Here is an 18,076-nt window from a genome sequence, read left to right on the forward strand (position 1 = left end):
CCTAAATTTACCAAATATCCCCCTGATTCTGAAGCCCCTGGTAAATATTTTTTTTATTTAGTAGGTTCAAAAGAATAAACGTACTAACAATAATTTACCTCCCAAAATTGGTTGCGGTAGCTAAAGTAGTTCCAGAGCTATAAAAGAAACTAGTTTTTAAAGGTTATTTTCAAAGAGCTCTAGCTCCCTGAGGAAGCTTTTCCGGACCCATGTTTATATGAACTTTTGTTTTTCTTTTGACGTTTTCTATCTGCCCTAGAAGTTTGTAACATGATCAACGGAACACCCTGTATAATGAAGATACTTTATTTACTGAAGGTAAATTTCCAGGCGAACTTCCTGGCTGTTGGTTTATAAAAGAAAACTGTTGGGACTGTTTGGACGCCTACAAATAAAAATCTTGGCTATTTAGAGAAAGGTCCTACAGCATAGTAGTAAAATTACCATTAACATCAGTGGTATTTATTCATTTAAAAAAATAATATTTATTACATTTATTATAAAATAATTACTTTTCTTGAAAAATATTTACATGTTCAAAATAAAAAACACAAAACCTAACCAACACACATATTACATAATGGTTTTGAGTTGCAAAATGTCAACGTCATGTCTTAAAAAGATGTTTTAGCACATATAAGTCCGAAACCGTTTGCAACGCGGTTTTAGTCTGGTCATGCGATATACATGCAATATACATCAAACTAGTTTCAAACCATCCCAAATTTCCTGCTAGAACAAACCTATTGATTCCCAGTCTAGTTCTTTGCAATGACCTATAAACCTTTGAAAGATTCTCCCGTTGTATATTTTCATTTTCCTATTAATTTTTGTAAACTGATTTGATCTCAGTGGTATGCTTGATATTATAGCCTCATGATCTGATAAATCTGAAGGCACTACAGCTACCTGACATTCATTATTGTCATCAAGTGACCAGAAGCTTTAGATTAAATGACTTAAATAGGTCCATTAAATTCTGAGTATGCCCAAAATTGATATTCAGATAGTCAATGTTTAAATATCCAGTTAATATTCATATAGCATCAAAAGGCAAACTTAGAGTAAAGTCTCTTTTGTTGCTTACTGTACTTATGCATATACATTTCTTTTTCGTGTTTATTTAGGCAAATAAAAGTATTTTAATTTGATTTAATACCTTTAATTTAGTATGCATGCAGTGTGCATTTTGTCAGCGTATTTTTTAAGGTTCATATCCTCTTCCACGGATTCATTACGTATGGTATTATGAGTTGAACTCAATGTTAACTTTTTTTATGATCTTGCTTTTTAGATCTTCATAATACATTGTGTTTTCATATCGGATATTTTGAATTAACAAACTGAAAGTATGATAACTAATTAATAGTAGATAACTACTATCTTTGTGCCCTGGTTCGCATCCTTAAAAACTTTTAAAGGACCGAATTTTACTGAAATATATACAAATACTGATACTTGATAATACTTGAATCCAGGATGTAGCATTTTTATCACAATTAGATTTTAGAAGCTTCTCCAATCGTTTCTGTAGAGCAGAAGTATTTTATTATTCACAATTACACCTCTTTCTGCAGACTCTTTTCTTTCTCGTGTCTTGAATAATTAAACTAAAATAAACTAGTTATAAAAGTCTTTTATTATATTATTTCGTTTTTAACTAATCTAAGAGCTGTAATAAAGTTAAAAAGTAAAATTTAAAATTATAATAAATTATTAACAATGGGATAAATATAAGAGTTTCATTGTATAAAAAAATATACAAAACACTTGTAATAAAAAAGATAGTTCTATAATAAAAACGGAAAATTATTATATTTTTAAAAGCAAAATTAAAAACCACAATTCCTTACTTGAACGCACTTTTACCAAGTGCATAGCCTTACACATTTTTCAATTTTTTTAATAAAAAATCTAATATAAAAATTGCTTATACGAAGGTGGATCAAATATAAACCGGCAAATAATTTTCCTAGCCAATCACAAGTGCTCTCACAGTCCAGGTCTTTATTGTGTAGTGTGTAGTGAGAAAAACGCTTGGTAAGCTGTTTCCCTCAGTCAATTTGCCAGTACAGCCATGGAGATGTCCGCATCAGAAACGTAATCCTTCTTCAAGACAACGGCAGGGCACATAGAGTAGGTGAAATGAAGCAAAAACTTAAGAATATGCATTGGGAAACATTTTAGTATCGTCCAGATTTACTACCCTATAACTATCATTTGTTTGCCGCCATGAAAGATGCACTTGGAGCATTAGGAATAAATCTAATCCAATGATCAAATCATTTTTACATCTTCTAGAATAAAAAGCATAAACTGACATTTTCTAAGAAATATGAGCTTTTTAAAAACAGAAATAAATATATACCAGGTCAACACACCTTCCTTGAAAAATTGGCATCAAAATATATTTCTTTAACATGACTTCTTTGATGGTCAATCATGAAATAAATAAAGTATATCTTTACTTTCTGGAAAAGAAACCATGACCTGTTAAAAAATTTGCACCTTAAAAAGTAAAATAGATAAAATAGATAGGATCCATCCAATCTTTGATCCCATCAATAAGGAACTGCGATATTCTTACATAGAATTCTATCGGCTATAGAACAAACATTGTAATAGATATGGTTTTCACGTTGATATTCAAAAAATAAACCGTGTTTGTATAACAGTTAGGTCAAATTTGGGAAAATTAGTAAAAAAATAAGTTTTTGTTGGGATAATTATCGGTGATAAAATAACCCCTTTATAACTGAAATAAAATAAACTCATTATGATCTTTAATGTTATCACTTCTTCAACAACCTGGCAATAATAACTAGTAAACTAATAAAATGTAAATCTGCAATAAATTATTATATAATAAATAACTATTTGATGAAATAAGGATATAGAACACCAATAAATGTATTTAATATATTATTTACTTATACATATTAATATAATAATTTATTTATATTTTATATAAATAAGGTTATAACGGTAAACGTTTATTAATGCAATTGACAATTTAGAAAATCATCGCACTTTTACGTTAATTGTTTCTTTTTATTATTTATAGCTTCTGAATTTTTTAAATTTAAATTTAGTTTAGGCCACTTCTACTCTCTCCAATCTTTCTTTACCTCTCCTTTGACCAACTTAGCGTTATTTCTTCGAACTATGTCATCTCAATTCCATTACTCGAGTTTTTCAACCTTGTTACTCTACAAACTCGATTATCCAATTTACCTCGACCCGCATAATGATCAAAAATTTCTTCTAAAGTTTTACCTTCAGTCTCTGGCAATACAAAATATAAAGCCACTAATCCTCCTGCGGCTACGCAACTGTAAACCCAAAAAACGCCCGAAAATCCTACTAGTTGAATAATATTTAAAAATGTTTTGTTTGCAACAAAACCAAAGACATAACCTATGGCTGCACTGACTCCAGCTGCTATTGATCTTATATCATTATTAAATAGTTCTCCTATAAGAATCCATGGTATTGCTTTGATACATAAATAACTAAAATACGCGGAAGCAATAACAGAACATAAGGGAATCCAGGATGTAACTCCCATGTTGCTTTGCTTCGTAACATCTTGTATGTACTCTACTTTATTTAGGAAGGTATAAAGTGCTGTGGCAAAAAATGTAATTATTACACCAGTAAGAGATATAATAACTAACCATCTTTTTCCAAGAAATTTAATTAATAAAACGCATGTTAAAACTGCCAGTAGTTGGGCCATTCCTAGGCAAAGTGTACCAGTGTATGGATTAATGCTTACTCCAAATGAAGCAAAAATATTTACAGAATAGACTGCAACAGGAGTGTTACCAAAATTGCCTATACAAAAACAGAATATGATCAGAGCAAAAGGTTTTAAGAAAGTTGGTTTTAAATAAAGTTTAAGCTGTTCTATTAATGCTCCTTTACCCATCCACTTCTTAGTCATTGGGTTATTCTCTAAATTTTCCGCTATTCTATTAAACTCTTCTTCAATATTGCATTCTGTAGTCCAACCTCTTAACCAAGCCAGACTTTTCTTGGCTTCGGCGAGTCGGTTCTTCGAAATTAACCAGTAAGGTGACTCTGGCGCGATAAGAGTCAGCAGGATAAAAGATACGAACGGTATCGTAGCATTTATTAAGGCTATATTACGCCACTTTAAAAACGTTCCTAGAAAGTATGACGTTAATATGCCTGTATTAATGGCCAATGTGCTGGTGGAGCTTAAGGCTCCTCTAATACTTGGTTCGGTTATTTCAGCCACGTAGGTCAGTACCTAGAAAGAAGAAGACAGAAAGAAGAGTGACAGAGAAAGAGAAATATGAGAATCAGTTGCGATGAAAAGTAATAATGAAGATAAGCATAAAGAGATAAAAAAATAGCATGAAGAAATGTAAAGAGGTGATAGAAAGCAAAAGAAGATGAAGTAATGAGATGAGGTCGGCAAAGCTAAAAATCAAATACAAAGCGTACCAACAAACCAGAAAGAATATGAAATAATGTAATGGAAATACTTAGATATACGAATCATGGAAAAAATTAATAAATATACATATATGATAGTCCTATGGTTAAAACCTTTGATGTGAAGATTAAAAGATTAAATCAGTTTTAATGAAACTGAACCGTTTCATTAAAACTGATTTAATCTTATCCCGAAGATGCTAACATCGTTAGAGAAACACGTGTCGAGAGTAGAAATAAAGAGTTTTGGTTAGTGGTAAAACTGTCTCGTAATTTGATACATATATGAAGCATTTTTTTAGTATACCAAAAAAAGAAATGAAAGTCTAGCTATATAGGGCGTCGCCAAAAAGGACATCTAAAAGAAAGGAGGCGATAGAGGAAGTTTTTTGCAATCAAAATAACCCTATATATTATTATCCGATTGTTGATGGCTTAAAAGTTTTTACGGTTTATTGATTTTCATAAAAATCGTTAAAAATGTTTAATTTTATTGCACGTGACGCTCGCAGAAACAAATTTACTACAAACATTTAATAACTATCAGGGAAAGTTAGTTATTAAATGAATATTTTCAAAGGGTGAAATACTTTTAAATAACATTATAATCAATCTTTACTTTCCTAATAATTACTTTTAGGAAACATCACAATAAATGTTCAAAATGTAAACCACCTGCCCAATACACATTCGGCAACGGCGGATGAAATTTCTTTTTATGCACCGGAGGGCCTTTTCGTTATTGGCAATAACGTTGCCGACCCCGGTAGCACCGAGGGCAATGTGTTCACGATGCGATCGTAGGTTTGTTCTCACTGCAAATTTCTTACAAGTTTGAAACTGTTTCCAAACCATTCTTGATGCGCATGTGTAAAATATTACAACTTCTGATCGATTTGAAACCGTCTGTGCGAACATCAAATACGGGTTGAGTCGAGAAGAAAAATAACCTCACTTTTTTATGCCAGTGGGAAATGGGAAAATAAATAAAACATAAACAAAACAAAAATTATACTACAACCTTGAAATAGCTGTATATTATTAATAGAGTTTAAGATTGTGTGATTATTTGCTATTTCAAGACTTACTCTAAAATGGTCGAGAAATTCTATTCTATTAAATTGGGACACAGTTTCATGAAAATAGTTTTGATTTTTGGGCTTTATCCGTTCTTTAATTAAATCTTCTTTAAAAGTCTGTGTCGGAATCAACATAATTCTGATCAGATTCTTTCAACGATTCAAAATCACTTGTTTCCTTAATGTTTATTTTTAGACTAATCCAACAATATAAAATACAATTTTCAAAACGAATATCAAGGACTATACAAAGCGACAAAATACAAACAACAATTTAGAGGTTATGTTCATATTCCGAAGATCGGCGTTGATTGGCTACACGAATGCTCTGACACTTTGCTTGAAATAAATCCGAAAACAAGTCTGACTATCAGATGACGATCAGAAAATTGTGTAAGAACATCAAACTTTTGATTTGAAACCGATCAGAAGTTCCTGTGCGAACGCATTTTACTCTATTGCGCATGTGTATTTGTCGAAAACTTGTTTCTTACTGCTGTGAGAACAAACCTCGTGTGGTCTCAGGTTCGAATCCTGGCATGGGCATGGTTGCTTGTGTTTGTCTTACAAGAACAAAACACTCGTGGTTCGGAACCCACGTTAAACTGTAGGTCCATAATAAACAACAAGATTGGGCGGCCGTCGAAATACGACGCGAGTCCATTGTAATTCAGGAAGAAGAAGAAGCAATAACGCAGTTCTACTTTAGCCTGGCTTTCATTGATGAAAGCATGTTTTTTGAAATATCTCCATAGAAAAAAGTCTATGTGGTTCAGGTCAGTCAAGCGCAGCGGCCATTGGATAGTTCCTTCCCTTCCAATACATCGATTATTAAAAGTAGTATCGAGATGTTGCCTTACGATTATCTCAGAGTAAAGAGGAGCTCCATCGTATTGCAGCCACATATCTTGGCGTGTTGCTTGATAAACACGTATTCATGTATATTATTCAAGTTATGCTGCAAGAAATATAAATAATCTTCACCGTTAAGTCTTCCTCATAGCTCGAATGGTTCAATTCGAGTTCAATCCGATTCGAAACCTGATACAGAAAACGATCATTTCTCACCATTTTAGCATTAGCATAGTCCCAATAATGTAAATTGTTTATATTAAATATCCCCTTTGCTTTAAAACTGCTTTCGTTACTTCACAAATTTCAACAAAAAATTAAGGGTCTGGTCTGTTATGATGCAGTCTTTTCCGAAAAAACTAACTCCTTTTTTCATAGTCAGTGGGCTGAAGTGCTTGAACACAAAATAAAGATATAACAGATTTCTTTGTAAAATTTGATGAACTTTGTCGATTTGGGAAGTCCCAAACGTCTTGATGTACGACGAACACTTGTTGGATTCTCGGTAGTAATATCCACAATATCTTCTTCATCGTTATTATGCCTAGGCCTTCCAAGCACATTTATGAACACTCACAGGATATCGATTTTGACCAAGAAAACTTCTTTCCTATTTTCAGGCAGCAGCTCGTTCTCGCGTTTCCATCACAAAGCCTATAAACACATTGCATTTCCGCATATTCGCAGGAAGTATAAGTCATTTGTGAAGGTTTACTCGTAATAGTACCGTAAAAGGACTGAAAACACCACAAACTCCGAAAAGAAAAACAACCTAAGTAAGTAAGAAATCTGACAGACTGTACATGAACAAGCCTAACTTGTTGACAAAACACAAGCCACTAACTACCTACGCGACGAAGCAACAGTATGTTATAGAATTTACATTAAATAAGATAAACTTTTCTGACAGTTTTTCATTTTTGGTCATACATGTGTTTTGTAGCAGTATCAATCACTTCAAAACCAAAAATTTGTATGTGAAACTTAAACAAATTGAACAATTATCATTTTCTAGGCAGTGACAGCAGCAATTATGCATGAAATTATTACATATGAAAAGTTGAATAGAAGTTGAATGGGGAAGTCTTTATCTCCAACAAAAATGCATGTAGGTCATTTATTTAAATGTATTATGCATTTCGGCTGTGTTAACAGCCATCATCAGATACTAAAATAAAATACACGAAAGACAATTTTAAAAAGGAGCTTATTCGCTATAACATTACAGGTTTAGAACTTACCAGAACATTACAAAAAACATATACGTTCAACAAATAAAATTCAAAAAAAAACTACCCGTTATCGGAAATAAAAATAACAATAAATAAAAGAATTAAAATTAAAAACATTGTACAATAAGGACATCTACGACTCAAAATATAAAATTTAAACTTAAGCCGAATTTACACGTGTCAAGTAGCTAAAGCAAGTTACTAAATCAAGTAGCTAAAAGTTAGTCCTTTTGTTTTTGTGAGCGTTTACATGATTTGTTGTTTAGTTGTTTAGTGTTGATAAAACATGGCCGGAAAAGTTACGCGTGCAACAGTGCGGAATTGTATTTTAAAAGTATGTGGCGAGTTATCCGAAATACTTGCAGAAGAAATGAACAAAACCAAAAAGAAACGTTGCTGGATGAGAAAATGGCTGAGTCGAAGAGAAATATATGGTGCTTCCTCTACTTTATTAAGAGAATTAGCAGCTGAAGACGTACCAGAATATACAAATTGGCTGAGGATGTCTAAAGAACATTTTGATATATTGTTGGCTCAAATTGCTCCTTAAATTACGAAAAAGAACACAGTAATGAGATCAGCTATTCCAACTAGAATAAAATTGGAAATCACATTGTCTTATTTAGCCCCAGAAAATAGTTATAGAACTTTGCAGAGGTTATTTCGTGTGTCAACACCTGCAATCTCCAAATTTATACGCGAGGTGTGTGATGCTATTTATGAAAGTCTGAAAGAATATATAAAGGTATTATTTTTAAATATTTTTATTACGAAAAAGTTGTTGATGAACAAAACATGTTAAATGTTGGAAAAAGCTTTTGCTATTATCTGTGATCGTACGACATCGGCAACTGATTCTGCACGAGTTATATTTGTGGATCCATTGCTATGCGAAGAATGCATGTCGGAATATGTAGGGGACTGCAGTGGTGTATAGATGGAAGATGAGGCGTGAGCACTACTGGTATCTGCATATGTGTCGTACTGGTTACTCTGGGCCTGGAGGTCTTGTAGTTTAAAACTTGTCAGAACAGACTGAATGCGTTCCTGTGCTTGTATGGCGGAAAGAGGAGTTAACGTCATTAATTGTGCAGCAACACTGCGACCAAAAGCTATGTATTCATGCTCATTGGCAGATTCATGTGTCATAGTTTCGCTTATTTTTTTTAGGTCGTTAACTACTGCAGTAACTTGCCTCAATTTTGACGTAGTTCTACTTTTTTTCTGCGGTACTTCCTGAGACGTTTCGTTTCTTGCAGCCATTATTTCTTCTTCATTTTCTCGTTTTTGTTAGTTAACTTCTTCTTCGCATTGTATCTGAAATAGAAAAAAATATTTGTACCGTATTAGCTAAACTCAAATACTTGTAGGTAATACTGATAATACAACCAGCAGTAAATTTCATATTATTTTAGGTGCCGGAGTCCCAAGAAGAATGGAACGTTATTCAGAAGGGATTTCGTTTGAAGTGGAATTTCCCCAAATGTTACGGTGCGATTGATGGGAAACATGTGACGATTCATGCACCGGCAAATTGTGGCAGTGAATTCTTTAATTATAAGGGTACTAACAGCATTATTTTGTTAGCTCTGGTAGATGACAACTATTTTTTTTCCTATATAAATGTTGGATGTCCTGGAAGACAATCCGATGGTGGAGTTTTCCAACAATCGTCTCTATTTGAAGCCCTAGAGAATGGTTTATTACTATATGGTGGTTTCATTGTTGGTGACGATGCATTTGCACTGAAAACGTATTTGATGAAACCGTATTCAAAAGTAGCACTTTCGGAAAATCAGAAAATATTCAATTACCGCCTTTCGCGGGCAAGACGAATGAAATGCTTTCGGAATTCTGCTTAGCAGATTTCGCATTTTTGAAAAGCCTATGGCATGCTTACCAGAAACTGTGGACAGAATTATTAGGGCCTGTTGCGCAATACACAATTATTTGCGAATCACTTCTCATAACACTTATACACCAAGTGGACCGTTAGATGAAGAAGATATAGAAAGCGGCCAGGTTAGACTAGGTTCGTGGAGAAATAAAACTAATATTCCCTTGCCGTCAATAAGAACCTTAGGGGGTAATCATTCTTCAAGATGTGCAAGAGAACTATGAGATCGACTCGGCCAGTACTTTATGGGCGAAGGTGCGGTGCCATGGCAGCAACGGAAGTTATTTTGACTGTACTTTGATATAAATAATATAATATGGAAATTATTGTTCGGTATACGTGTTTTCCTTATGATAAGAGAGTTTTAAGAAATGATTTTCTATTATTTTTCTATAGGGTTTTATATAAACAAATTGATACTTACGGGTTACGGGACGGGAAAACACGTATATCGGATTAATTACTTATAATATGAACACTACTACAATACACTTACATTGAAATTATCCTGCGTAGGCCTCTTATTATCCTCTACGTTACGTAAAAATGTGTCCATTTCCTTAAACTATTTTACACTGGGGACATAAATATCCTCCGATCCTGCTCCTGACTTCATAGAGTCCCTTATTTTCTTTTTTTCTTGAGAATAAGTTGACCTCAACGCCCGTATTTTGTTCTTGATTTCAGGCACTCCGAATCCTTCTATCCCCATGATCTCCTCAATTTCCTTAAACGCCGAGTCCCGAGCCTGTTTATTTTTGTAAATGGTAGCCCTTGTATACCATAAGCATCGCCTTTCTCGATACTCTTCTACAAATTTTATTGTTGTTTCTTCACTCCAACGAGATATTTTTAAAACACGCCATAAATAAATGAAAAATCAACGTCGCAGTCTGTACTTATGAACTCGACTAAAAAACCTGTCTACACTTGTTTAGTCGGCGGTTTAGTTTCTAGAAAGCAAAGGTGGAGGAGACAACTTGCTCAAGTAAATAGAAATTGTTTCTATTTACTTGACTAAAAATCTTACTAAATTAGGTATTTGCGCAAGTACTAAATCAAGTTGTTTACACCATACAAGTAACTAAATTTAGTAACTTGCTTTAGCTACTTGACACGTGTAAATTCGGCTTTAGGACGATACAGATTTCTATATATTAAAAGAAGGTACTATAAGGAACTATTGTGTATTAACGTTACGCTAACGGAAAAATGTAAATTTTGATTAATACAAACGTTAAAAGATAATAGAGTTAAAAACAATAAAGCCAAAATTATTTTCTAGGGCTAATTGAATCAAAAAAACGTAACTGTCGAACTTAGTTTGCTCATTAATGCATGTGCAGTCTGTGGAATGTATGGCCATATTTATTTCAAATGCCTCTAACAAGTCCAATTATAACCCTTATGTTCCAATTATGTTTTATTCAAAATTTAAATATTTCCGTTAAAGTAACGTTAATACACTATAGTTCCTTATAGTACCTTCTTTTAATATGTAGAAATCTGTATCGTCTGAATCGTAGATGTCCTTATTGTACAATGTTTTTAATTTTAATTCTTTTATTTATTGTTGTTTTTATTCCCGATAACGGGTGGTTTCTTTTGAGTTTTATTTGTTAAAAATTGATGTTTTTTGTAATGTTCTGGTAAGTTCTAAACCTGTAATGTTATAGCGAATAAGCTCCTTTTTAAAATTGTCTTAAATTACCTGTATTTTATTTTAGTATCTGATGATGGCGGTTTACACAGCCGAAATGCATAACAAATTTAACTAAATGACTTACATGCATTTTTCTTGGAGATAGACTTCCCCATTTTCTAATCTTTACATATGAAAAGATACACTCTTCAAGGCAGCATTTCTAACAAATACGAAGCAAATACGTGAGGATATTCTTTCTATATTTTTTAGAGAATGCATGACACTCTCTTTATAAAAAACCCAAAAACGGTAATAACTTTTAAATAATCAACAATCGGATAATAATACAAATGGTTGTTTTGATTGCAAATAGCTTCCTCTATCGCCTTCTTTCATTTGGACGTCTACTTTGGGGATACCCTGTTAAAAATAAAGGAAAAAAACACATGCAATAGTTACAGGTTAGAAAGAAATCTGTTACATCAATATATAAACATCATAATAAAAGCTGTAACAATAGACATTTCAGATAATAGGTAAAAAATAGTAAGCTTATAAAATAGAAAAAATAACTAAATAAAATTTCAATAATAAGTTTTTTTCAATAATATAAATAAAAAATAAAATAAAAATACACATCATTTCTCTAAACCAGATCGCCTATGAAGCAAAAATGATAGACGCTACATTAACACACGAAATCATAAAAAATATGCAATTTAAAATGATATAGTAACTAAGGTACTTACGGGTGCTTCAAGTAAACCTCCACTAAAGCCAGTAATGCAAAGAGCTAAAAAGACGTGCCAAGGCTCCGTAGCATAATGGAATAATAGCCATGCTGCTAAAAATGGTATATTCACCAGTTGCATGGCTCTTCTTCGCCCTAACGGTTGAGTTATTACTCCGGAAAGTAGGCAACCCAATGGGACGCATAGAAGATTAACGGAACCTAAAAAATTTAGAAGATTTTATTAAAAGGCTCAAACAGGACGTAAAGTAATAAAAATTATTAGTTTGAAACACAGAGTATTTTTAAAGTTGACCTTGTAGAACTAGTCAAAAGAAGTTAATATACTAAAAATCACCTATATAAAAGTTACATAATAAGAGAGTTACTTAACATTATTGAAAATTATTTTTTAAAACTCTTTATGAAGTTAAATGGTTACCGTTATTACAAAAAATTATTCAAAATTGTCCCCATTTATTCGATTAGCACACAATCTTGCTCGGCGAATCCACGACTCTTTATTAACTTCGAAAATAAAATCCTTGTGTCCACGAATTAAATCACAAAAATTTTCAATTTGCTTTTGAAGTTCGAATGAATCATCGCTTTATTGTCAAAAAATTTTGTCAAAAACTAAAGTAAAACACAAAAACAAACAAAACACACAAAAATAAAATAAAACTAATAAAACAAATATACAAACTTATACAAATCAATAATTGTATGTGGTCAAAAGTATGAATAAATAAACAAAACACTACATAGCTACTACCTTCATAAAACAGTACATATAAAAACAATAAATCAGTCTGTGTGTGTGAAGTTAAAATTAAGTATTAAAAAAATCGTTTACCGAGTAAAAGGCTCTCTCCAGCAGGAATGATTTTAATGCCTTATGGAAAGTAGGAAAAGATGTGATGGACTTGATGTTCAATGGCAAATGATTGTGCATTTTTTTTGCTTTGTACAATATAGTTTTTTACCAATTCTGAATGTGGAGTAGGCAGATATAAATCATACTCCGCGTTTCTCAGATGATAATTATGGGATGGCCTATCTGAATTTGATGAAACGTGCTTGCGAATTAGACAAACGGACTCATATATAAGTAGTGACGGCAAAGTTAAGATATTAAATTTTTTAAAGAAATCCTGGCAATGAGCTCTATAATTAAGTCTAAGTGTATAACGCAAAGCTCTCTTTTGAAGTCTGAAAATTTTGTCAAATTGAGTGACACTACACACAGCCCAAAAAGGAAGGACGTAACGAAGGTGTGATTCAAAAAGGGAAAAATACACTTTATAGAGGTTGAGAGGCTAAGCTCCTTGGTAATTGATCTTAGCGCAAAACAAGCGGAGCTTAAATTTCTTGTTAAAGGGTTGCATGTGCATGTCCCAGTTTAACGACTTGTCAACAGTAAGCCCCAAAAACTTCACTGAGTCGGCTTCGTCAATAGTTGCGTTATCCAGTACAAAAGATTGCAAATAATTTTTATAGGACAAAAATTTAGTTTTGGAGATGTTAAGGCAAAGAAGATTACAGTCGCACCATGCTTTGATAGAAGTTAAGTCACTTGATATGATTTTATGAAGTTCGGCAATATCCGGATTGTTCCAGGTAAAACTAGTATCATCCGCGAATAGGCAGGTTCTTCCTTTAATATTCAGACTAGCGATATCATTGATAAATATGAGAAACAAAATAGGGCCAAGCACTGAACCTTGAGGCACTCCACATTCTATTGGCTTGTAAGAATTCATCGTAGAATCAATCCTCACATACTGGCTCCTGTTATTGAGATATGACTTAAACCATTCGAGGGGCATACCTCTAAACCCGTAGTGTTGCAACTTTTTTATTAGCAATCAAAAGCTTTAGAAAAATCACAGAAGATTGTTGCCGTAGGATGTTGGTTGTTTAAGCTACAGTATACATTATTAAAAAGGGAAAACTTAGCATCATTTGTGCATTTATTATTTAAAAATCCAAATTGTTGAGGCGTGAGTATTTTAAATTTCAGTAGAAATAATAGGAGCCTTTTTTTCACTAATCTGTTAATAATTTTTGATAGTGTGGGAAGAAGAGCAATTGGGCGATAGTTGGAAGACTGATCTTTATCTCCTCCTTTATGTAGAGGAATTATTATTGCCTTCTTAAGGCAGTTAGGAAAAACTCCTTTTTGAAAAGACAGGTTGACTAAATTTGTAAGATGGTTTAATGTACACTCTGGTAGGTTTCGAAACATGTTCAACGTGAGTCCATCGGTTCCAGAAGAGCTCTTATTTTTGATTTCCCTAATCGTACTGCGAAGCTCAGGTAATACTATTGGCATAAAGAAAAAACTGTGTAAATTCTTATCTGCACTAGAAAGATAAGAAAGTGGATTGTGGGTAGGAACTATGGTACTCATTAGATTCTTCGCTACATTTACAAAATAATTGTTGAGGTTCTCAGGAGAGGTAGAGATAGTATTGGACTTAAAGGGTTTATTTCTCGGATTATTAACAATCGACCATGATTCTTTAGCGACATTACCAGACTTTGCCAGTCTCCTGTTAAAGTAAACGTCTTTTGCCGCTTTTCGAGTCCTTTGATAAACTTTTTTATATAGTCTTACATAGTCATGAAAGGAAGCGCTGTCCGAGAATTTTTCAAGATTGAATAATGAACGAATGTTCTTAGCAGATGTACGTAAGCCTTGGGTAGACCAAGGTTTATGTTTTTTCAGTTTGAGAGACCTTAAAGGAAAGGATTTGTGAGACAGATTAGAAAGCGTTTTTATAAATCTAGAAATTCTGAATCAGCATCAGAAGAGTGGACATTCCAGTCAGTTGTTAGACACAGGTGCTTAAAATTTAAAAAATTTCGATCTGAGAAAATACGGCCTAATTTGCGGGGAATATTTTTAGTTTTTGATATTATGGAAAACTTTGTTAACACTGCTTCATGTTCTGAAAAGCCTGAGTTTAGGACAGTACAGTCAACGTCAATCCGGATCAAAGGAAGATACGACATAGTCTATTGTACTCGAGCTGATTTTAGTTATTCTGGTTGGTGATTTAATGCGCATGATTAAGACAAAAGAATCGAAAATGGACTGCAGAGATTCTTGAGCCGCACACGCACTGGAAAAATCAATATGTAGGTCGCCACATAAAACGATTTTGCTGTTTAAATGCAGAGACTCAAGCAAGCTTAATAATTTTTGAAAGAATATATTTACATCCGCGTCAGGTGTTCTATATATACAAATTACATGAAGATCATATTTATTACTATAGATAATGGAAAATTCAAATAGTTTTTCAGTTATTAAATTATCGATCTTGGTTACTACTGAAAAGTCGTTCCTTTTAGACATTATCAAAGTACCTCCATGAGATACATTTGTTCTATTAAATCTGGACACTGTAGAGTAATTGTTAATAAAAACGGACTCATCGATAACCAATGTTCAGATATCGCAACGATATCAGGAAAATGAAGCTCTTCTAACAAAAGAAATAGATCGTCAGTTTTGTGTCTTAGAGACTGAATATTTAGAGAAAAAATACTAAGCTTGCCATTGTCCAGTATTTTAGAGGGTGCTTGATCCTCTTCTTGCGTCAAACTACCTAAAATTTTTTATTCTTAGTGGGAGACCCTCTAGAATAGTAATTGCTCTGGCTTTCTCCAATCCTTTGGAGGCGTAACAATTTCTCTGATGAGAAAAAGGATCCAAAGGCTGACAGATCTGCTTCTACTTCAGCTGGACCAATACCATAGGCGTCATGGTAGCGAAAGTAGAGTTTCCGCAAGGCGTCCACGTCACTAGGAAGTCCCTTTGAGGCAAGTGCCAATCGGATGCTGGTATTGGTGTGTCCTTCGAAACATACACTGGAGGGCTGATCATGCAAATATGAAAGAAATAGCCTGAGGGGTTTTAAAATTGAGGGATCCCTTAGCCTAGCCAGTAAATAACGACCATCTGCCGCATCCGAGTCTCTTGGCAGTCTCACTAACGGTGGAGTCATCGGGTCTATATTTGATGTTTTATTCATCTCCCCATCTCTATCAATGATAAAATCAGCCTCCAACAATTCAGTCGCTAGGGACTTCGAAGTAGCTATCGCCTCCTTGTCTGAACCAATCTTCAAAGATTTAAGAATGTTATGATTATTATTATGATTAATATTCTTCCGGAATATTAAGTGATTATGATACACAAACTCTTTCAAACAGCCCCACAAAAAAAATTGCAACGCGTTAAATCTGGGAAACGGGGAGGCTATTAAATGGGTGCATATCCACTACTAGTAAAGTCCAGTTCAGAGATCTATTAGAATCTTTGATGTGTCGCAGATGTCGCACTAAATAGTCCATGCGTCTATGTCGTATTTATTGTCGCATGATATACATGTTTAAATGGCAAAATTTTATATAATTTATCTATGAAATCATTTTAAATATACGTAAAACCCCATGTTGCACACTATTTTTTATTTTTCTTTCGAAAATGTTCATTTTTAAAAAGAAAATAATATCAAAAAATTGACCGCGGACTAAAATCCAAGCATTTTACAAATCATTTTAAACACTTGCAGACTGTCATCTCTTTTTAGCTAGTCTATTAAACAAAGATAAAACACCTGCGATCTGGCGATTTCTACTTTAAGTTGTGCAAGTGATTGTGTATCTCTCTCTATCCCACTGATTTTGAGGATTACGGGGCCGTACCCAGATAAATTTTTGGGCCGTTTTTGTATTATTTTCGTCGTGTTTTTAAAGAGATCTTTAAGGATGGGTCTATCGCCTTCAAAAAAATTGTTGTTGGATGAGTCTATCACCTTTAATAGTTGGGAGGGGGGTCATGTGAGGTTATTATTATTTGATGAGTGTTGCCGGTTTTGCTTTTTTACGCGTTTATTAAAGTGGAGAATTTAGAATTTGGCCTGTATTCGTAAGTTTTTTGCAGTTTTTAAGTGTGTTTTTTTATTTGTGTTTGTGGATTTGTTTTAATATTATACTTAAAGACCTTTAAATGTTTCGACTCTGGGAAAATAGGCAGGAAAATTTGTCAAATAAAGAGGACAGTGTTTGTGCCGGCTTATGGAGACCGTGGGTGCACAAAAAAGACAATAATATTTGTGGTGAAAACAATAGGAGTGATCTGGACAGTGATTTAGACTCATATAGTTCTGATGGTTCATTTTCTAGTGTTGAGGAAGCAGAGGAAGAAGCCAGGAGAGTAAAAGCTACAGAGGAAAATCAAGGGGTTTTAAAACGTAATTGTTTAAGTACAGACCCCACACAAATTTGTTTAAATGTCTATAACAATCTAAGGAATGATCCTCAGATCACAAATGATTGTAGTACTTTGCAAAAAAACAGCGTTTTTAACAGGGGTTCCATATAGTACAATATGCTATTGTGTAAAAAAAGGGATTAAAGACAGAAAAAAAGGAAATATGCAAGACAATCAAAGGGACTTGACATGGATATTGCCAAATTGCTAAGGGAAGTTGTGTATTCTAAATACAAAAACAACGAGGTTCCAACTATAGAGATGGTTAAGCACACCTTATCGGCAAGGGACATACATTTCGCAGTCTTAACCTTGCGGAGATACCTAATAAAACTTGGATTTAAATTTAAGATGGTTAACAAAAGGGCTGCTGTAATGGAAAGTACTCGAATTGTCAGGCGGCGTATAGAATATTTGGTAAATATTTAAAAAAATCGGCAGGAAGAAAGATCCATATATTATTTAGACGAAAAATAGTATGATACACATGTCATGGCAAAAGAGGGTTGGACTGATAGTTCTAATAAATGTGTCCTAAAAGATGTTCCACCAAACAGAGGATCTCGGATGATCATTATTCATTGTGGTTCAAAAGAAGGTTGGGTGAAAGATGGACTGAAATTGTGTGGCAAAAAAATAGAAGAGTGCAATGTAGACTATCATAGAAACATGCATGCAGATATATTTGAAATCTGGTTTAAGAAAACATTAATTCCAAATTTAAAGAATCTTATACTTTAATATAATTTTAATTATAATTATTAAACTTATAATTTTAAGAATCTTATACAAAGAAACAATTATTGGAAGTTGTAAGTACCAGATCATGGGAAAAGCAGTATGTAGTAGATAACATAGCTAAAAAGTATGGTCATACTGTCCTCAGACTT

At 33.3% G+C, this 18,076-nt stretch overlaps 1 protein-coding gene and 1 long non-coding RNA gene across 5 annotated transcripts in view; both read right to left on the reverse strand.

Moving 5' to 3' along the window:
- The window catches only part of LOC126743814 (facilitated trehalose transporter Tret1), a 118,179-nt gene that overhangs the window by 52,342 nt on the left and 47,761 nt on the right, over positions 1-18,076 (reverse strand). For 3 of the 4 annotated variants that reach the window (XM_050451044.1, XM_050451042.1, XM_050451043.1), the window contains exon 3: positions 11,919-12,121. In XM_050451044.1, coding sequence (XP_050307001.1) covers positions 11,919-12,121 — 203 coding nt within the window. Of the gene's footprint in view, positions 1-1,618; positions 4,277-11,918; positions 12,122-18,076 lie in introns of those variants that run through there. The other variant, XM_050451045.1, reaches the window with a different exon arrangement.
- LOC126743821 (uncharacterized) lies at positions 8,376-10,822 on the reverse strand. The gene is made up of 2 exons (XR_007663004.1): positions 10,021-10,822; positions 8,376-8,944 (listed from the first exon to the last, which is right to left on the reverse strand). It is a non-coding gene; the product is annotated as an uncharacterized LOC126743821 (long non-coding RNA).

This window comes from Anthonomus grandis, chromosome 13, assembly GCF_022605725.1.
Source record: "Anthonomus grandis grandis chromosome 13, icAntGran1.3, whole genome shotgun sequence".
Classification (NCBI taxonomy): Eukaryota; Metazoa; Arthropoda; class Insecta; order Coleoptera; family Curculionidae; genus Anthonomus; species Anthonomus grandis.